The sequence below is a fragment of the Centroberyx gerrardi genome, chromosome 18, assembly GCF_048128805.1.
Source record: "Centroberyx gerrardi isolate f3 chromosome 18, fCenGer3.hap1.cur.20231027, whole genome shotgun sequence".
NCBI classification, from domain to species: domain Eukaryota; kingdom Metazoa; phylum Chordata; class Actinopteri; order Beryciformes; family Berycidae; genus Centroberyx; species Centroberyx gerrardi.
In genome coordinates, this window is record NC_136014.1 from 21,748,625 (window position 1) to 21,770,301 (window position 21,677).

The 21,677-nt window shown below is 39.8% G+C and overlaps 2 protein-coding genes and 1 long non-coding RNA gene across 5 annotated transcripts in view; all 3 read left to right on the top strand.

Annotated features, from left to right (window-relative positions):
* LOC139911642 (uncharacterized) overlaps positions 1–11,835 on the top strand; it is a 34,365-nt gene extending 22,530 nt beyond the window's left edge. Inside the window, exons 31-50 of the mRNA XM_078289769.1 lie at positions 1,065–1,124; positions 1,384–1,452; positions 1,543–1,614; positions 1,707–1,778; positions 2,071–2,124; positions 3,142–3,390; positions 3,607–3,711; positions 5,249–5,355; positions 5,459–5,517; positions 5,609–5,748; positions 5,830–6,045; positions 6,321–6,530; positions 6,607–6,762; positions 6,869–7,047; positions 7,827–7,997; positions 8,181–9,581; positions 9,712–9,753; positions 9,860–9,919; positions 10,108–10,174; positions 10,259–11,835. Of these exons, the coding sequence (XP_078145895.1) occupies positions 1,065–1,124; positions 1,384–1,452; positions 1,543–1,614; positions 1,707–1,778; positions 2,071–2,124; positions 3,142–3,390; positions 3,607–3,711; positions 5,249–5,355; positions 5,459–5,517; positions 5,609–5,748; positions 5,830–6,045; positions 6,321–6,530; positions 6,607–6,762; positions 6,869–7,047; positions 7,827–7,997; positions 8,181–9,581; positions 9,712–9,753; positions 9,860–9,919; positions 10,108–10,174; positions 10,259–10,329 (3,560 nt within the window). The 3' untranslated portion in view covers positions 10,330–11,835. The remainder of the gene's footprint in view (positions 1–1,064; positions 1,125–1,383; positions 1,453–1,542; positions 1,615–1,706; positions 1,779–2,070; positions 2,125–3,141; positions 3,391–3,606; positions 3,712–5,248; positions 5,356–5,458; positions 5,518–5,608; positions 5,749–5,829; positions 6,046–6,320; positions 6,531–6,606; positions 6,763–6,868; positions 7,048–7,826; positions 7,998–8,180; positions 9,582–9,711; positions 9,754–9,859; positions 9,920–10,107; positions 10,175–10,258) is intronic.
* LOC144542748 (uncharacterized) lies at positions 74–856 on the top strand. The gene is made up of 4 exons (XR_013507435.1): positions 74–128; positions 304–375; positions 648–701; positions 817–856. It is a non-coding gene; the product is annotated as an uncharacterized LOC144542748 (long non-coding RNA).
* Positions 11,836–12,218: 383 nt separating the features above from the next.
* rmdn3 (regulator of microtubule dynamics 3) lies at positions 12,219–21,305 on the top strand. Of its 3 annotated transcripts, none has more exons than XR_013507467.1 (12): positions 12,219–12,836; positions 13,776–13,965; positions 14,401–14,547; positions 15,428–15,785; positions 16,324–16,426; positions 16,713–16,773; positions 16,878–16,953; positions 17,314–17,391; positions 18,077–18,198; positions 18,582–18,635; positions 18,907–18,987; positions 19,369–19,426. XR_013507467.1 is itself a non-coding variant. In XM_078290107.1 (12 exons), the coding sequence occupies exons 1-12, from the start codon at positions 12,614–12,616 to the stop codon at positions 19,453–19,455; spliced, it is 1,557 nt and encodes a 518-aa protein (XP_078146233.1). In that variant the 5' UTR covers positions 12,219–12,613; the 3' UTR covers positions 19,456–21,305. The 3 variants fall into 3 exon arrangements, 2 of the variants coding, with proteins under 2 accessions (XP_078146233.1, XP_071755351.2); XM_078290107.1 differs by having other exon boundaries at positions 18,100–18,198; positions 19,369–21,305; XM_071899250.2 differs by having other exon boundaries at positions 12,219–12,815; positions 18,100–18,198; positions 19,369–21,305.
* The last annotated feature ends 372 nt before the right edge of the window (positions 21,306–21,677 follow it).

Genomic DNA, 21,677 nt, shown 5'->3' on the forward strand with positions numbered 1-21,677 from the left:
ATAATCACATCTTCAATTGTTCTACATTTTTAATTAATTGCAATGTTTTCCTATCTCAGACTTAACAGCCATTGCTACAACAGTGCAGAACACCACCGCACTCACAACACTCACAACTACTGTAACCAGTAAGTGCCAACAAACACAAACTAAAACATAAGACATAAACTAATAAATGTTTAAAATTAAGGGTATGTACACTTGTACAGTGAAAATATATTTAAAAATTTTACATATGATGCTGGCTTCAATAATTTGACTTTTCATTATAACAGATAAATTATTATAAAATAATCTTTTTAGACTCAACACCTGTTGCTACAACAGATCTGAACACTACAACAACCACAACAACACCAGCAGCTGTTGTAACCAGTAAGTAGTTTAATGATAAGGGCATGGGTCAAACTTGTATAATAAAAACATCTGTTTGAAATTTTACAGTAAAAAATCTCATCACAAATAATTTTGCTTTAAGTCCAATTACAAACAATTGTAAAACTACTTTTGTAGACTCATCACCAATTATTATAACCAGTAAGTATAAACAAATAGGGGGTGAAATGTTAGCCCTGTCTTGACTCAAATTGTTCCACTTCTCATAGCAGCAAATTATAATTAATTAAAAAATTATCTCTCTATACCAGACTCAACAACTTTTACTACAACAGCACCGAACACTACAGCTGTCCTAACCACAAGTAAGTGTAAAAATATGTATGCATGCATGAAACTGTGCAGCAAATCATCACATCTTGATTTGATCTGTACATTTTTATTACAGCTAATTGTAAAATTGTCTTTCAATCTCCACAGCCATTGCTACAACAGTGCAGAACACCACTGCATTCACAACTGTAACCAGTAAGTGCCAACAAACACAAACTAAAGCATAAATAATTTTAACTTATTTCAACAAGAAGTAATTTACTTTTTCATTTTTTATTGGAACTATTGCTGGAGCAGTGCAGAGCACTACAATTATCTCAACAAGTGATTTTTAATATGGGCCTTTTTTTGTTACTGGAAATTAGAATTAAATGTAAAAATAAATATCATCTTAGACTCAACGATTATTGCAACAACAGCGCAGAACACAACACAACCCATGACAACAATTAGCAGTAAGTGGAATATGGGTGAAGCTATGAATCATGTTGATGGAATTTATTACTTTTATTTGAGTAAATTTGAATTGTAAAAATACATCACACATACATCACATCTTCAGCAGCTATTGGCACAACACAACACAACACTACCGTTATCTCAACAACACCAACAACCGTAGTAACCAGTAAGTTTTTAAAAAATTATATATTCTTAAGAATTTACTTGAATCATTACACTTTTAAACAAATCCATGTAATATTATTTCCCTAGGCTCAACAACAACTATAAATAATCAGAACACTACAACTGTCTCAGTGCCACCAACTACGGCTGTAACCAGTAAGTGTGAACTTTGTAGATGGTGTTATTCTTTATCTTAGAGAAAATTACAATTAGACAAATTGTCGCATTATTATTCTTTTATTGCAGACTCAACAACAGTTACTAGTAGCGGACAGAACACTACAGTTTTCTCAACAAAAGCAACAACTTTAGTAACCAGTAAGTGCAAACAAACTTTGAGTGAAGCTTATGTATCATGTTGACTTGATTTTTAAAACTTTTGAAATTCTTTGTAAAATGATCTGCCTCAGACTCAACAACTATTGATACAACAGACCAGAACACAACAGTTATTTCAACAACACCCACCACTATTGTAACCAGTAAGTATTAACAAAACTGAGAGAAACTATAAATACTCCGTACTTGATTTATAATGACATTAGAGGAAATTACTGTATAATTAATTGTAATTATCTTTAAACTGTTGCATTTTCATCAGCCATTACTGCGACTGAACAAAACACTACAGTTACCTCAACAACACCAACAACAATACTTACCCGTAAGTACCAGCAAATTTTGAGTCAAGTTTCTATGTCATGTTGACTTGATTTGAGAGTGTTTTTATTACAGCAGACTACCAATAAATGTAAGATTATCATTCTGTTGCAGGCCCAACTACAACAGTGCAGAACACTACAACTACACCCGCTAGTGTTGTAACCAGTAAGTGTCAACAAATATAGATTTTTTTAACTATTCTGCATTCTGCATTCTGAGTTACTGTCATAGTAAATTCTCATAGAACAGTAGATTCAAATTTAAAATAACCTTTCCATAGCTGACTTTTTTTTTACAACTGATTAAAATGGCATAGCTATTGTAACGGAGTGCCAGGAAAACATATAAGGTTACATTACATTATAAGGTAACAACATTGTTAATGTGAATAGCTAGTGATGCACTTTCAGTGAATAGCTAGGGATGCACATCTGCTCTGTAAATATGATCATGTGAATATCCAACGATATGGCAAATGTAGCCTGGTGTCCAGCCCCCATAAATCTTTAGCATGTTTTGAATTTGCATGGCGATTCATAGGGGTCTGGACGTAAATCTATCCACGACTGATTCACTGTTGGAATTTCGCGCCTCAACCGATTGGTTGGTGTTAGTTGTCAGTTATCAAAATCTTTGACCAATCACAGAAGCAAAGCAGACTGACGTAATCTGGAAACACCTCAGAGCCATGGATGTATTGCTCAGAGGAACAACAATCATGGCGGCGTTCACTTCCGAGCTTTTAAACATGCTGATTGTTCCTGTTTTAATTCATTCATTCATTTTAATTCATCGATCTGCCGAAATTGCTAAATCTAGCTTGCGTCCAGACCCTTATGAATCGCCATGAAAATTCGAAGAGCTAAAGACTGCGATTCATAGGGGCTGGACACCAGGCTACGGCATATGAGTATTAGGGTTAGGGTTATTTGTGCTTGCATTGAACTTTAAAATTGTATTTCTGTAAACTGCAAATACCTGTAAATTTGTCAATCATCAACATAGTCAGAATTCTTCCTTGTCAATAGAACTCAGTATAAGCATGAGGAAGACATACTTAAATTTTCGATTTTTTTTTTATCTATTGTATCGCTATTTATATCTTTTACTTTGCTGCTGCAATTACCCACTTTCCCTTGTGGGCAGAAAGTAATAAAGGAAATTTTGTCTTTATCTTAACAGCTCAGTCCACAACAAACAACCATACTGGAACAATGAACACAACAGCAGCAACTCAACCACCAACATCAGCATCTACTATACTAACTACAGCAGTGCCATCACCAACTGACCTAACAACATCAGCAACTACTACAAATGCGACCCAATCCACAGAAACACCAACAACCACAGCAAATGAGGAGACAACTACTATCACCACCAATTCCACTACTGTGATCACAGCCGCGGCAACTACTACTACCAGTGCTGCTACCACTATCCCCACCACTACTACCACTATCCCCACCACTACCACCACTATCCCCACCACTACCACCACGATCTCCCCGGATACTACCACTCTCCCCACCACTACTACCACTACCCCCACCACTACCACCACCATCTCCCCGGATACTACCACTCTCCCCACCACTACTACCACTACCCCCACCACTACCACTACCACCACCATCTCCCCGGATACTACCACTCTCCCCACCACTACTACCAGTGGAAAAGTTACCAGTACCCCCGCAACAACCAGGGAAACACAGCCTCCTCTTACTACTTCTGTGACTCAACAGCCAGGTATGTTTTTTGTTGTCCTTGTTGTCCCTCACATGATGAACTTGGGGGGTGGGAGGGAGCTATGGATCGAGTTGTGTCCATCTGTTCAAACGTGATATCTCAGTTGATATCTTCCGATTTTGGCAAAACTTGGAAGGATGATGCCTCTTGCGCTGTTTTCTAGTGTTTAAGAAATTACACTGATTGGCCAGTGCAGGTGCTATAATGCTATAAAGGTCCTAACTCCTACACTGCATGTAGGATTCACATAAAACCTGCTAGACATGTAGAGAAATCCTTACAATTACAATGATTGGCCTGAAGTTTGCATTAAAATTAAAGGTCAGAATTTTTAACTCAAATGACGATTTTGATGAAACTTGGAGAGATGATGCATTTTGGCACTGTATTCTGGTGTTTAAAAAATGACTCGGACTGATAGGGACGCTATAAGTAAAGGCAAAAGATTCAAACTTTGAAAGGCCATAACTGCTACACCATCAGTCCAATTGGTGTGATGATGAATCTTGTTGCTGATTAGACCAAGTTGTTTAGTTGAAATCCATATTTGTATTAACTGCGACGTTGCTCAGTATACAGATGTTGCTTTGTAGAAGTCCCTCTTTATTGCATGTTTGCTGAATTACTATTACTACTAAATTCAAGTTTTGCTCCCTTTTCAGCTGTCAGAAGTTAGAGGTTATGGTCTGGTAACTGGCTGGTTGAGAGGCAGAAGAGACTTGAGCTACAGCATATTAATTTGATTCTACTGTGTAACATTTAAGGATAAATTACCTGCAGTTTTAATGCAGAATAGATGCAGGATAAATAAAGAGGAATTTCTACAACAGCTACCACTCTAGGGTACATTTTGTTAAATTAGGTACTATATATCATATAACACCATCACAAGTGCATGCTGTAATAGTGGCCTAACTAAATTCCATCAGCCAGTAGCCATTCTAAAACTGTAGTAAGATAATTGTTTCAAATGATGATAATGTTTTCATACCCCATTGACTTGTACAAACAATGCTAACAAATGCTAACAGGAGGTTTGTGCCTATTTTTGGAAACAAAAACTCCAGTGTGAAGCCCTATTGAATATCCAGAGGGCTTGATTCATGATGAATAGAACAGGCTTCTAAAAAGCCTTCCCCTTGAAGTCCAGCTGTTGTGCAACTTTGACTCTAGTTACACTAGTCGATTCATTTTGATTTTTGAGATCTGTTCATTAAGATCTCATTGTTCGAGACATCATGTCCACACTTTTACTTCTCTTGTGGTTGCTTTTGCTTAAATCTGTCTGCCTTACTTTTTCCTGTTATTCATCTTCATTTCTTTACACTGCACACATGCATTATCATTGGATTGCATCCAGACTTTGCAGAATTTCAATCACAATGCCCAGCCTTGCTCAACAGATGACAGGGCAAGAAAAATCTGACACAGGGGCATCCAGACCTGCTGGTTCTTAGCATGATTGGATGATGAAAATTGCATAGAAAACAGAAAAACGTAACCATTGCCTTTCTAATTTTGCTTTTTTTTAAATCAGGATTTACTGTGGAACTGTCGATCAGATTAAACAGGGAATACTTAGTGGCATTCAATGATCCGACAAGTTCTGAATACCAGCAGCTCAAAACACAGCTTGAAGCAGTGGTAAGTGCATTGTTGACACCATAATGAATTCTAACTTTTATTTTCAGCTGTTCATAATGTTCCCGTCATCAATCTTACAATTTCATCAATCTGTCTCTCACAGTTCCAGGAACAGTATAAAGGAATCACAGGGTTTGTTACGGTTTTTGTAACAAGTTTCAGGTACAGTATCTTCTGGCGTTAACAAGAATTTGGAGGCAGGTTGTTTTGCGCATTTATTTTCTTAACTGCTTTTGTTTGTTCTCACAAACAGACAAGGAAGTACAATTACAGACTATGTTGTGCAGACAACATCTTTTGATAGTGACGAAATGGCTAAAGCAAATGAAGGACTGCCAGCAGCAGTAGAGCCTGTTGCCCCTGTTATTGGCTCAGTTACTGCTTTTCACACCAGTAAGTCCAAAAATCTAGTACTTACATATTTTCTGTTTAAATGGGCCAAATCTCAACTGATCTTTTTCACTTTCTCCAAAGGTCTGATCCCAATCAGCTTTCCAGCACTCACTTATACTGGTCAAGCCATAACTCTGATGTGCGGCCCTCCTCCTGAAAACATCAACATGGGGGAGATTTCTGGTTCTGACTGGAAATTCAAAGGGAGGGACATTAAAGACAGTGGAAAGTTTAGAATAACTACTTCTAGCAACAGCGCCACACTTACAATTAACAACGCTATTGCTGCTGACAGTGGTAAGTGACAGCTAGCTGAGTTTGATTAATACTAATAAGAAATCACTATCCATGTTATCTAGACAAAATACAATATGAATAATACAGTAATTACCCAATACTACAGTATAGAAATAAAAACTGCCCCTGGAACATATAGAACTCTCAATGAGTTCTAACCTAAATAGAAACTGCAGCACCATGTAATGACTATTACCCAGCCCACCATACACCTTAAGTTGTATTTTGCAGTGTATACCAATGCGACCGTTAATACTGGTTTCATTTCATCTCAGGGCGTTACGAATGTTCTCTGAAGGGTAGAGTGATAAATTTCCTCCAAAAAGGAGACTTAAAACGAGACACCATTGAACAAGCTCCCATCGTGCGAGTACAGAATGAAGTCAACGTCCAATGCACGGAAGGAAAAATACAGCAACTGCAGTGTTGTGTGCAGTCGGCGTATGAAGTCCGGTGGTTTCAAGGCTCAGATGATTTAACTTCAGGTGAGTATGACGGATACTGTTTCCTACAGTTTATTTAATCAGTAACACTGTTGTTCACATGTTCAAATGTTCACAGATGTGGTGGCTGCTCAAACAAATGACAGCTGCATCAAGTATGATTATAAGCTGGAAAGCTGCAGTGGACCAGAAGAACAAAAAATACAGTTCACATGTCGGGTTGTAAACCCCTCAGGTTATGAAAGCACAACAACAATGACCATTTTCAGAGAAAGTAAGAATAACATTTCAAATATTACATTACTATTCGAAAGCCAGTTCCAAAAAGTGCATTAATATTATTCTTTTGCCTAAAACTAACTGCATATTGTACACTTCAGGTATTACATGTAATGATCCTCAATATGGGAATGGACGAGAGAATGACATATCAAAAATAGGATGCGGTGCCGGTCAGGTTGGGAGCAAGTCTGCTGTCTGTGAGGCAAATGGAGAATGGAGACTCCTGGAGGACACTTGTATTGTGACAGAAATCAAAGACTTTCTGACGGAATCGCAGGTAGGGGAACCACTAACATAACAAATCATCACAAACCCGTAACAAATCACCACAACATATACCATATAGGAAAACATCACTTGATCACACCAGATATAGTTCGATGTAGTGAACAAAAAGTCACTCATCATGCAAAATACAAAGTTCTTATACAGGCTCAAGATGCTACACCATTTAAAAAAAGGGGAATACCGCTCAAAGGGGAAACTCAAATAAATTTTATGTATATATGTACCAATGGGACAGTCCAGTCCTTTTTATGAACATGAACAGCTTTATCCCAAAGCCAGAAAGTAGAAAGCATTGAAAGCAAAGAATTTAACCTGCAGTTTTAAAATCAAAACAAACATCAAAAACAAATCAGTGAAATCAGTCAGTAGGGGTTAGATTATTTTGTGTCCTGTATTGTGTAATTTGGTGTCTTGTACCATTGGGTGGCTACTGTGTCCTGTTCTGTCCATTTCTGTGTCTTGTCCTGTGTAATGTGTGCTATTTTAATTTGGCAGATAGTCATGCACATTCAGAAATATTGATTGGGCTCATAGACCATAGCAATAATGTATTAATATTCAAAGTGACCGGTATTCCCCTTTAAATGTTAAATTTGTAATAGGTGTGTTCCTTTTGGTCAGAAGAAATAATACCTTCTGTGTATACCTGGTTATCTATTTTTTATCATTTGGAAATCCTCTGCATCTATCATGAATTGTTTGCAATTTTATACTAACAAACTATTGTGTTATGAGTTGCTATGTTGTTAAAATGTTTAATTCTTGTAGACTTTGGTGGTGGAGGCAGTTCCAGAATTTGTGGAAAGTCTAAATGATGTGGTTCAAAACGAAGAATTGCAAACGGAAATTACAAATTCAACTGCGACCATATCTGCTATTGTTGACATCCTGGACGTCATTGCAAATGTTTCCAATGTTATCAACGAGCCTGTCATGCAAGTAGGTTGAAAATTCCCCCACGTACCTCTCTCTATACTACAATAAACTCCTGTATTGTAGAGTAATGTTACGTTATGTGTAATGTTAATATGGCTTTTGCTTATCATGCAAGCTTGTGAGATTAAAATGAGATGAGGTTGTGTGTGATGACGCCCTGACAGAGAAATGTCTTTTCATCTGCAGGACATACTGGCAACAGTTGATGTCATCATTTCTGATGAGGCAAGAGAGTCCTGGGACATTTTGAATGCCAATGAAACCAGCAATGCCAGCTCAGTATTACTGGGTTCACTGGAGTCGATCTCTGACGTGCTGGAGGGGGAGTTTACCATATCGACTCCACGCATCCTGCTGATCAGAACCGCGTTTAACAACTCCTTCAGGGCAGACCTGAACTCCAGCATTGTCATTGACATCCCAGACACCAACCTCAACAACCTCTTCATCACCACCATCACCTTCTCCTCCCTCGATAACGTTCTGCCTGCCAGGAACGCCAGCTTCAACGTCAGCAGCTTCGACGCCACCAGCAACGAAACTGTCAGCGATAACGCCATCAACGCTGCTGTGGTGCTCGTCAAGCTAAACGCAACGATTAACAACGTCACTCTGAGCTTCGACAAGACAAACAACTCCTTGACATTGGACCCACAGTGCGTCTTCTGGAACTTCACACTCTTTGATAATATCGGCGGATGGGACCAGGAGGGGTGTACGTTCGTCTCCGACATAAACAATACAGTAACCTGCAACTGCAACCATCTCACCTCCTTCTCAATTTTGATGGCAACCAGCATTCCTCAGTCACTGAGGGACATTTTGGATGTAATTACGTTTGTTGGAGTAGGGATATCTCTGGCAAGCTTAGTGATATGTCTCATTATTGAAGGATTTGTTTGGAAAGCCATGACCAGGAACAGCACCTCCTTCATGCGTCATGTGTCCATTGTTAACATTGCCGTGTCTCTGTTGATCGCAAACATCTGTTTCATCATCGGTGCTGCCATTGCTAAGAACCCCCTTGAAAACCCAGGGGAAGACTATGAAGTTCCAGTAGGCCCGTGTAGCACAGCCACATTTTTCATGCACTTTTTCTACCTGGCCCTTTTCTTTTGGATGCTTGTGTCTGGCCTTCTCCTCTTCTACCGAACCGTCATGGTCTTCTCCCACATGTCCAAGTCGGTCATGATAGCCATCGGCTTCACTTTAGGTTACGGATGCCCTCTTATTATAGCAGTCGTTACCGTTGCCTCTACGGCGTCAGGAAATGGATACATCCAGAAAAGGGAAGCTTGTTGGCTAAACTGGGACGAGACAAAAGCCCTCCTGGCCTTTGTGATTCCTGCTTTGACCATAGTTTTCATCAACTTTTTAATCCTGATCGTGGTCTTGTTCAAAATGCTGAGAAGAGGCGTGGGCGATAGCGTCCAGCCAGATGAAAAGAGTGCGGTGGTGGTCATTGCCAGATGTTTGGCCATTTTGACTCCTTTATTCGGACTGACCTGGGCTCTGGGAGTGGGAACCATGACGAATCCGACAAATAAAGGAATCCATATTGCCTTTGCATTCTTCAATTCATTACAGGTATTTGCATTTTTTGAAATACTGCGGTTGAGCTGAAATCAAAGGTTGCAATTTTAATGCTCACCCAAAGACATATTTAGCCATGTACATGTCTATCAGAGAGAAAACACTGATCTTTTGTTTTCCATAGGGTTTCTTCATTTTAGTGTTTGGAACACTACTTGATTCAAAGGTATGTCAAGTTTAAAAATGTCAATTTTGATGAACGTTTCCTGTATTGCACAATAGTTTAATGAATTAGAATTTTGACACTGACATTAATTTGATTGTGCCTGCAGATCCGAGCTGCCCTCGCAAGAAGATTACCTTCTTCAAGCACCGGCTCTCATCAAACAAGGGTAAGTTCACACAACTATTACATACATATCATTTTTGCAGGATTTCTTTTTAAGTTTAGGTATCCTAGTGGAATCTACAAACCTGTAAAAACAGAAATTATTACAATGACAAGAACCTCAACTTAAGTTTCATCCTGCGTTCAGTAAACAGTTTGAACTTATTAACTGGTTAATATTTTTCACTACAGAGTACAAGTGGAGGCAATTCCTCTTCCAGTGGGCTTGACTTCCTCAGGAGAATACGTGGAAGAAGAAGTAAGTTGTCGTTTTCTTGTTTGGTAGCTTTCCTGCTTGACTTGAATCAGCTGTTTTACCAACAGTGTGTTGTTTGTCCTTCAGATATCTACCATGTGTCAGAAGCCGCAAACTCCAGCCATTCTGGTGCATCGGAATCATTCATGAATATCTGAACCAATGAAATGATGTGTTAGCATAGGAATTACTATTTTATAACTAGGATTTACAAGGTCTGCACTTGCTGGCAGTCCACTTGTATAATGATGTGAGAATTGTTTTCATGTCTAATCAGAAACAGTGCTGCTTGTTATGAATGTAATGTATGTAGCATTGAGAAAATGTGTGCAAGAGTGTTTTTGAAATGTTAAAGTTCACAGAGACAGCACCAGGTGTTTCAAAAGTAGGTCTACATTTTCAAATAATAATAATAAAAATAAAGCTATATAATTTTAGTAATTTCTTTGTCATTTTAACAAAATAATTCAACATTCAACTGGAAATAGGACACATTTAATAATAGTGAGTATTATCATGTATGTAAAAATGTATATCTGCTTTTGAAACTGAAAACGTACTTTTACCTACTTTTCTCAACTGAAGTCACTTTAAATCAGTGCTGTTGTATGAAAGTAAATGGTGTGGTATTGAAGGAAAAAAAATTACAGGATGTTTTAAAGAGGCTCTGTTCCCCTCTTAATAGTTATTCTATAGAATAACTTACTTTTATCTGCCAGCCCAAGGAAAAGGTGTCAAAGAATGTTTTATTTGACATGTTAAAGTTCACTGAGACAATATTGTGAATGGGATTGTGAAATGTGAGTTTTCAAACTGTTACCTCTTGCTGTTAATTGGAGCCGCTAACATGCCAAGTTCTCCAGTGCAGCTTTAATACACCATTTAACTCCCTATTGAGCCATTTAATGAGTAAATGAAATAAAATATATTTTAATTTGGTATTGCTCGTCAGTTAGTTACCTTGCCCACCTTTGCTGGATAATATGAAGTTTGTTGTTGTGATATTGGTGTGTGTACAGTTCACTGAGCTGTGGTCAATGTAGTTTTATTTTTGTGAATCATCTATTTTTTTAATGCCGCCAAATAAAAGATGCACAAGTGGTTTAAAATAAAATTAGCTTAGTTTCTGTCATTTTCACAATTAATAGACAATACAGCACATTTCTGCTGTTTTTTAACATTTGACTTTGAGTCATCTTCTCCTAAATCAGTCTGACAAATGAAATGTAAAATCTGAAAAAACCCAACCCTGGCGTGTGAGTCGTGTCCTTAATACTTCACCTGTTAAGGGAAGTTATTTCCCCATGGTATGCAGATGAGATTGATCATTGTCATGCCAAACCGAGAGGTAAGCAATTTGTTTTAAATGACTGATATGTCATGATTTTATTTAATTATGATAGAAATGTAGGTTTTTGAGAGATTTTTGTGTGCCTGTAGTACTTGGTCTTGGTTTTGGATATTTATGTCTTATAATCTCTTTATTTTTGCCAGTGCCAAGTCAAGACTAATGCAAATAATTTTGAATATTTTTATGACTTAGAATGTGCATTTACATGAACATGAACACATACATTAAAAGCATAAAAAACTTTGGGAAAAAAAGGAGAGGAGGAAGACAGAGTAGGGGAGGCAGGAAAGAAAGTTATAGACATAACCACTCGACTGTATCGCCTTTGAAAATTAAAGAATAATTCAATATTCAGGTGTACAAAACAACAAAAAATGTATCAAAAAACTCAGGAGTATTGTTACATTAAATATTGATTGTATCTCTAGCTCTATGGGATTTAATGATTAAAAGTGGGATCCTTATTGACGGGTAAAATGAAGTTGCTGTTTGTTTTTTATTGTTTTTACGTTTATACTTTCAATCAAATATAAAATAATTTAAAAAAAAATTGAAACACGCTCGTTAATAACTTTTATTTTGAAAGCCGTAACCGGAAGTTCCTTTATTCCCTTATTCTGGCTGGCTTGACACTGGTGGTGCTGATGATATTTAGACCATCGTTGTAGCTCGTTAGCTAGCCGAGTAGCTGTCACCTGCTCTTCTTGTCAAACCCTAATTAGACACTTTTGGCTTCACAACTTGTCATCGAAATTTCTGGAGAGATCCGAAGGAAAAGAATCAACATTTTTACCTACCAAGCTCGATAAACGTGACCTGTGTGTGTTACGGTATATCCTCGAAAGGCTAGTGACGTTTAGGCTAACGCGTTAGCAGCTATCGGCAACGTCGGGCATGAGGATCGCAGCATAGCAACCGTTCGAGTCAAAATATTCTCAAAGTAAGGTACACAAGCCATACCGTTAGCATGATGAGACTCGACAGCAGTACAAGCAGCCATGGTTAACGACATATGAAAAGTGTTCAGGTATTATACACGCCAGTTTGCATAAACAAGTCGACCTCCGTGTGTGGTGTCACTGTGGGGAAATATGAACGTGCCGTTGGGAAGACACGGGTTAATAGGGCTCGCTGTGGGAGCTACAGCCGGCCTGGGCTTGATAGCGTTCATCATCTACAAAGAAGTGAGCAGAAGAAGGTCCCAAAGCCTGCTGCTGGAGGCCCGGCCCGCCGCCCGCCTGTGCGCCAGCCCGGACGGACCAGCGATGCTGCTGGAGAGCCTGGACGACCCAGGTGGGATCATGGCTCTGCATGGTACAGACACCACGACAGAGGGTACAGTGAGGGACTTTGACCCTGACAGACAAGTGTGGGCGTGTGTGTGTGTGTATATCTGTGTGTGCATAAAGAGGCAGGCTAAACAATTGGGCACAAGGATTTAAAATGCAACTTAACCCCCCCCCTCCCCCCCCCCCCCCCCAGAATGTATTATGTGTACATGTTTCTTTTATAGCTTTTCAGATTGCATTCATGAGTTTTAAACTAGATTCTGATCGAGTGGAAAGCACTTCCACTGTATTTGCCACTACTGAAATCCCAAACACATGAATCATTGTAGTGTTCAATGCATATAACTATTGATCAAGACTTGTATTGAGAAAATTTACCTTTGTATTGTGGTTTTGTTCTCTTCATGTATGTTTGGACAGTTGCACTACAAACTATAACGGTGACAAAATTCACAAATTCACCATGACTCCATGCCTAACTAGGAATAGTTTATCCTATTCCTTCTATTCTTTATTCTATGATAAAGAGGGTGACTTTATTTTAATTTTAACTACTTGAACCCAGTCAGGAGCATTGATTAGTGAGCTAAGCATATAGTTTCACCCTCTGTATCTGTCTCTAACGCTAACCCAACCCTCAGTGGGCGATTTGATCAAATTTAACAAGATATATAACCGGCTGCTACATTGTTTTTCCAGACATTATCTCATTAATAATTTGTGGTAATGATGGGGATGCCAGCTGTCGGCCTTTCCTCTTTCTGTCCACGCCTTTTATAATCACAATAATGTTGATCCAGACTGGGAATCACTCCAGCAAAAACTCCTAAATTTCCAGACTTTCTCTAGTAACACTAATGCCGTCCAGACAGGGCTTAAGTCTCTCTGGATAAGACTGACAGCTGAAATGTAAGTGAGCGTACACCCACAAGTGTCCCGTGTCTCGTCCCCCTCCCTCCCTCAGAGGCGGAGGCGCAGCAGCAGGCTCTGGCGGCGGTGGAGGCGGTGGTGCAGGGTCTCTCCCCGGAGCAGCAGCTGGAGCTCAGGAACCAGCTGGACCAGGTGCTGAACTGCGTGGCGTCGCTGCGCTCTGAGGTGGCCGAGCTGCGGGGCGGCCTGCAGGACATCGCCCTGCAGATCATCCAGGATGTCAAGTGAGTGGCGGCGGTCGGCGGGGAGAGGTTCGAGCCGAAGTGTCCTTGGGCAAGAGACTGAATAGTCATTTTGTTCATGTGAAAAATGAATTGATTCGGTAGGGAAAGGGAGCTGGAAGGGATTCAGTGTCCTGCACAAGGACACTGCATTTGTAAATTTGGGTTTTGGCTGGTAAGTTTGCTACCAGTCAAAGCCCAAATTCACTATCATTTGGCTAGTGGTTGATGTCAGTTTCCCATGTTGGACTTGGGCTGCTGCTTCCATTTTGGCCCCAATTATACGTATATCCTCACATTGTCTGTGTCTCCCCACAATATCCTCACAGTTTCCTCACAGTCCACTCCTCCTCCTGACTCTAGAAATGGAGCTGCCTTCCCACTCAGAGGTTTTGTGTTGTTTGACTCCTGCTTGTGTTTCTCCTGCCCTGTGTTCAGGAAGGGGGTGGAGGACAGCCAGCGGGCGCGGCGGCGGCGGCACTTCGTCCACAGGGAGCGCACCGACTCCATGAGCTCCAGCTCCGTCTACTTCACCGCCAGCCAGGGAGCCGCCAGCGCGTACGAGGGAGAGACCAGCGAGGGAGGGTACGTGACGGGAGGGAGCCATTACTCTGTAGGCTCACCTGCTAAATAGTATCTGTGTCCTCAGAAAGTATGTTTGTGATCTGGAGCGTTGTTTGTATTGTCATTCTGAAGACACCGATTCAGATGTTATATATGTATGTGGATAAATAAGGAGATTCATCGTTCAAGAACAATGACCATATGGGCTTATCGTTACTGCCGTACAAAGGCAAACAGTACTTTGTGTTTTAAAGGTTAAAGGTCATGACTGTACAGTACAAAGAATAGCTTTGTCAGGACAGGAGATAAGCACTGAAGTGGTTTCTCTCAGTCTCTCTGCTCAAGCGGTTACTGCTCTTTGGCTTTGCATGGCAGATTAGGTGGCAAACATCATTTGCTTCCTTTACTGGTACAGTAACTCGCACAGAGGCCTTCAGTAACGGCCCGTGAGTCCGACAGGGCTCCAACATTGTGGAAGACCGAGTCAGGCTGCGATCCCAGTTTGAGCCAGCTTCCTAATAAGCTTCATCAGCTAATCTGTGATAATCTCCGAGCCAGTTAGCAGTAGTTAAATCGTGCCTTGTGTGGCTAATGCTGATTCACTAACGGATGAGATTCACTGTTAGGTTTATTTATTCCCTGGCAAGCTATTTTATATCAATACATCATATTGTCTTACGATGATATGTTTTTAGAGAAATAGAATAGCAAACTCACACAGGAAAATGTAATTGCATGAGTATTTAACAGAACCATACATCAATCAAAGTAGTGTAAAGAAAAGTGTGGTTAATTTAATACATTGCATAGTTGTCATGTTTTCTAATTTATCCCCATCATGACATGCATGGCACTCATTAAATCAATAAAGGATGATTAAAAACAAACATGCGTGTCCCAGGTACTCGACGGCCTACGCCGAGTCAGACTACACAGACCGAGACACCGACAGAGAGGAGGGCGACCGGGAGCCGGAGCAGGAGTCCGAGGAAGAGGAGGAGGAAGACAAGAGCTGCGCCACCGTTCTCACCCTCCGCCAGGACGACTCCCAGGAAGAAGAGGTGGAGGAGGAGGAAGAGAAGGAGGAGGAAGAGGAGGAGGAGGAGGGGGTGCAGGAAGAGGAGGGGAGCGTGGAGCTGGTGACCGAGGCTCCCAGCGGGGAGCTGGCTCTGCTGCTGGCGCAGAGCGACATCCTGCACACGGGCGACGCCAGTTTGAAAGCAGAAGGCTTCCGTCTGCTGCTCGCCCACAGAGCGCAGGTGAGTGACAGGAGGTCGTCTGAGGCCATGTTATGTTTAAACCGCTTTTTTTTTTCCTGTATCGTAGCTTTTCTGTGGGCACATTTTGCTTACAGGAGATGAGATACAAGTGAAAAATGAGTGAATGAAAATATCTGCCATTCGGAGAAACACCTATCTATTCTTAAATTTGATTATTTTTGTCCCAGTCATTTTGTTTTTTGGCAGTGTGCAGAATACACCTCGTCTCTTTTACTTGATCAAAAGAAATGCATAATTTAAGATGATGGCTGAAAATGTTCTGTCTCCATTTCATGAAAATGCGTATTTTACCTTATTTTTAAAGGCAGCAAAATCTTTCCGAAAACTCATAACTATTAAAGTTATGAGTCATAATAAGACCTTTGCTCACAAAAAAGTTATGTGCATGTGTTTTTGAAATGTTGATTGATGAATACTAGTTGCAAACCTTTTCAAAATGGATATGTAGCATTTTGTAACACAGTGTGATCATGTGCGCTCTGCTGTGCTTCACATGTTCCGTGTGCTGTGACGTCAGTATGGAGACAGCAGGGAGTTTCTGTGGCGACTGGCGCGGGCCTACAGCGACATGTACGAGTCCACAGAGGACAAGCAGGAGAAGAAGACCTACGCAGAGCAGGGTAATGTACACACACACACACACACATCCTCCAGATTGAAATAAAATTACTGAGGATCTGTAATTTTCTTTCAAAAAACCCCAGGTAATTATGGCTAGAATTTGTACCAGTGTAGTTGGGGAGAATAACAGACATTACTGTTCCAGACAGAATAAAATTGGTTGAGGGGGGAAAAAAAATAATCAGCAGACTTTCCTTGGTAATGCTAATGTGGTCTGGAGAAGGAGGAAGACCAAATTATTTTTCGACATTTTAATTTCTGGCTTTGAACTTTGAACTCTTCCAGGTCGGGAGGAGGCAGAGATCGCCCTGAAGAAGAACGGCCTGAACGCTGAGTGCCACAAATGGTAACGATAGCGACACTCAACTTTTACACGACTTCCTAGCCCTGCTTCAACCCGTGAACTTTTCATCTGTATTTTGATCTCATGAGTGTTTTGTTTTGGTGCAGGTTTGCGGTGCTCACAGGACTTACCTCACAGTATGAGAGCATGCATGGCAAACTGAAGAGCAGCCACATACTAAAGGTAGCACCTGCATTTACATGAACATTTTAGGCATTCAGCCGATGCTCTCATCTAGAGCGACTTAACAGAGTGCAGCAGTAGAATTTAGCTTCAATTCCTACAACGCCACTGTTAAAGCCAATCGGTGGGAAAGAGTGCAAAGCCCATTCTACTTCATTGTAAGTCGCTCTGGGTGTGTTTTCACTGTGATCATGTCACAGTTTTCGGTGTCGTTACCACATTGTAGTAGAGGTTGCCACAGGGTTAGATGTGGTGGTTGTGGAAGTATTAGGGTCAGGGTCAGTATTGAAATATCTGTTGGGTTTTAATTAAATCTAGAGAGTTGTGTGCAGAATTTGACTCCTTTTTCCGACCATGTAGGAGCATTTAGACCGAGCGATCGCCCTCAGAGACGACGACCCGCTGTGTTTCTACCTGCTGGGCCGATGGTGCTACGAGGTGAGACGAGGAAATACACTTCACCTGTTGTCAGTGGCCGCAGTCTTATCAATGCAATTTTGATCATTCAATCATGCCAGGACACTTAAACTGAACATTCACACATGAACTCTGAACCTTACCTTCTCACATTGTGATTCAGTATCAGGATGTGGTCTCATAGCATTGACCCCTTTCTTCTGTTGAAGAAAGAAGTTTAGGGCTGCAACTAACGATTATTTTCACTGTCGATTAAATTGTCGATTATTTTCTCGATTAATCGATTAGTTGTTTGGTCTATAAAATGTCAGAAAATGGTGAAAAATGTCGATCAGTGTTTCCCAAAGCCCAAGATGACGTCCTCAAATGTCTTGTTTTGTCCACAACCCAAAGATATTCAGTTTACTGTCATAGAGGAGTAAAGAAATATTCACATTTAAGAAGCTGGAATCAGAGAATTTTGACGTATTTTTCTTTAAAAATTACTCAAACCGATTAATCGATTATCAAAATAGTTGGCGGTTAATTTAATAGTTGACAACTAATCGATTAATCGATTAATCGTTGCAGCTCTAAAGAAGCTTCTTCTGAACTGTATTGTTGCTGTTGTAGGAAACCTCTCATGTGTAGGAACAGCAAGAATTTCCCTGTGCAACACGGCCAAAGCAATACACCTCATTCAGGGCTCTAAGTGTTTTTATGCCAGCTGTTGCTGCTGTTCCTCTGTAGGTGTCCACCCTGGGCTGGCTGGAGAAGAAGGCCGCCGCTGCTCTGTACGAACAGCCGCCCTCCTCCACTCTGCACGACGCCCTGGAGAACTTCCTCAAGGTATCCATCCACAGCGGCAGGCCGGAGATTTCAGCTGTACTTCTGCATATTGACTATATGAAGAGTTCAATTCCAAAACACTGTATACCCACTTTAGGGGGAAAGACTACCTGAAGTGGATCATTCAACATCTCTAAAATACAGAGGATCCAGTCTGTAAAACTGCTGTAATTTTGTCAACCAATGATTCATCCATTATAAAACACCAGAATTTGTTTTGATTTTGTGCTAGTTGTCGTATGTGCCACTTTTTAAAGTTTAAAATCTAATTTTGGAACAAAGTGTTTTATATATTGACCTTAAGCCATAAATAGAAACTGTTTCTGGTTCTTTACTCGACTCTTACTCTTTACTCTGTGTTTCTGTATTCTGTGAACCTCCAGGCAGAGGAACTCAATCCAGGTTTCTCCAAGACAGTGAGACTTTACATCGCTAAGGTAAAGAATCAGCAGCACTGAATTCACCAAGTACAATGAAGGTGAAGGAATTTCTCCTGCTGTCTTTTATGCCGGGGCATATTGGCAACTTAACACAGTAACATTAGTCTGTAAATGTGCACATGATGTAGGGACAAATGTGGCTAAATAGAGATCGACTAAACAGAAACAGCTAATTTTCCAGCTTCATCAGCTCTTCACTGCTGTCAGTGTTTTGGCAGTCTTGGATACTAAGATAGTAATCATCATTTTGGTGTTGGTTGTCTTCTAGTGTCACAAGGAGCTGGGAAACATCTCCGAGGCGAAAAACTGGGCTGAGCTGGCCGTGAAGATGCCTGCTACCGCTAATGATGTGAGACCAAACTTCACTCTTCATTTTAACTGATGCTAGTTAGGGCTGCATGATATATTGTGGTTGCAATATGAATTACAACACATCCTGACCTCAATTAGTCATTATTTCTTTTTTTTTTTTACACCACATAATTTCTTTTTAAGCAGTTAAACAAAAATGATGCATGAAGAAAACATGCCAACACGTACAATTTTCATGAGTTTGAATAAAAGATTTTCTCCAGCATGCAACATGATCTGTAAGCCAGTAATTCTGCACACCATCTGATTATTTTGTTGTTGAAGCAATTTGGAAATTACAGTCGTTAATAATGACTTAGTGCTTCCCTAATGTTAAAACCTTTTCACTAATGTCAGTTGTCCTTCCTTTATTTCCAAGGACGATGAAGCGGCTAAACTGGAGGTTCAGCTCGGGGTTTTAACTGACAAAGCAACTGACCACCGACTTTCCACCGGGGACCAGTAGGTGGAGCCATGCAGCCGATGCCACTGATTGGCCAGCTAGGCCGCCAATCAGTGACTGATTCTACAAATAAAGCGCACGATATCTCCCCCTTGCTCCACTTCTGGTCAGAACGAATATCTGTCTGTCATGCTGTCACTGTGAAATGATACGGAGTGAGTTTTTGAAGTATATTTATTTATTGCAAATTTTAATATGGCTTAATTGAAGTCGGTACCACTGAGGAATATATTTATTGTTACCTTAATTTTTGAACTATTTATTGTTTGCCTTTATATCTGATAATCACCTTTGAGCATTCTACATCAAGTTTTGTTTTGCAGCGGTTTTGTTAATCCAGCAGGCAGAGCAGAGGTTTGAGTTTACCAGATACAATTTTTGAGGAATTTTTCAAGGTTCTCCAAAGCAGTGGGGGTCCAAAAACCGTATTGTGTGTGTTTGTGTGTGATATGGGATCAGGAAGCCTGATACAAAAGTAACATATTTGCAAGAAACAGACATCTCAGGACAAAATGAGTGGCATCATTTTTATCATATCAGTAGGAGAGAAAATCACATTAAATGTTGATTTTACTGACGCTGGTCTAGAATTGACAAGCAGGTCGCGCTTTAATGGAGTTGGATGTGTGGAGGGTTACACAGCAGGTCTGAGAAGTATAGGAAATTATTCTCACAGTTTCTAGTTCTTAAAGAGTTTAGAAAAATCCCACCAAGTTTGGAAAACGTCTGGAAATTTATCACCACATTGCAAATTGCTTATACTGTATTGCCAGACAGTGATGTATTACTTGTAGTCAAAGTTGTGAAATGGTAAGAGATAAACCTAAAATGTCTAAATACTGAGGTCTGGAAACTTTCAAATTGAACATGTAAGTTTGATCAGGGAGGATTTAGGAGGTCGAGGAAAGAGGAAGAGGTTGGGAACCAGACTGCACAAATGAAGCTTTCTCTTCATAACTTAAAAAACTCAAATAACAATTAGAGAAATGTATTATATCAGGATAAACCCCTTGAGATGTATCATCTCGTTTTCAAGGGGGTCCCAAACAAATACTCACAAAACAAATGGAAAACAGAACAGTACAAGACACAATAATATATAACACAACAAACGACCAACTAAATAACAAAAGAAAGAGAAGAAAAAAATGTTGTTGAACATCCTTTTATTCTAATACTGTACTTAATGACGGGCCCATTGCAGTTGCTCCAAATGTGTGCATTGTGTTTGCAGCTCATTTCAACACATTAGTCACAGAGTGATTCTCCAGAAAATGTAGATGTAGTGATACACCGTAGTAGAATATTGTATTTTTATCAAAATATCAGCCTTCTTGAAGCTTAGTTAATTGTCCTTTCAATCGAGCCCCAACTTCACCTTGTTGATTTTTTTGTCATTGTGTAGCACAAGGCAACTGTCCTGGACCACATGCACAATTTAGTCTTAACAGCCGTGTAATTACATGGACAAAATGCATGGATCCTTCTCTTTGCGGTTTTACTGTAAAAAGCATCTTAATATCCCTCTACCTTGTTTCCTTTAGTGTGTTTGCTGCCTTTGATTTTTGTCAGAAAATGTTTACATTCCTTTCTAATCCTTAAGGGGAAGATGCAGTATGTGAGCCAATATTGCTTTATAATTTAACATTACTTTGATGGCACCTTGGTTTTGTATTCTGTTCAAGTTAATTTTGAAGTCACTGCTTTGAGATTTCAGTGGGTTTTCCTTATACAGCCTTTCAGTGGATGTTATTTTAAATGTTTGGGGAGACATCTATCATTTCCAAAATATACTGATCCCATGAGGAATGAAAAAACAATTAATATGCACTTAAAGTGACATGAATAGTATTCAATAAAATCTTTTTTTCTATACATTTATGAATTTCTTGTATTTTTTTGTGTCCAATTCCATTTGGTGTTGTAGTACCACTCCATAAAACATTTCTAAATAAATCACTGTATGTGTGATAATGCACTATCAATATGCTAACAATGTCTGAGTCAGGATTTCCCAAAGGAGACAAATTCTCCTAATGATAAAACAAATTTATTAATGCTATAAAGCGTATATACAGAAAGAACAGTTCTGGTAAGGACAAACAAAGAAAAGGGAAACATAACGCTGGCAAAGCAAAAGATGAGAATATTACTTTCCATCAATTTTCCACTTACAAATTATAGCAATAACCCAGTAGGAATGCCTTCATTGCAAAATTATTTTT

Coding starts and splice junctions, on each gene's coding strand:
- rmdn3 (XM_078290107.1), top strand. CDS start 12,614: ATGAACGTGCCGTTGGGAAGACACGGGTTAATAGGGCTCGCTGTGGGA. Junction 16,427..16,712: donor GAAGACCTACGCAGAGCAGG/GTAATGTACACA, acceptor GAACTCTTCCAG/GTCGGGAGGAGGCAGAGATC. Junction 17,392..18,099: donor TGGGCCGATGGTGCTACGAG/GTGAGACGAGGA, acceptor GTTCCTCTGTAG/GTGTCCACCCTGGGCTGGCT.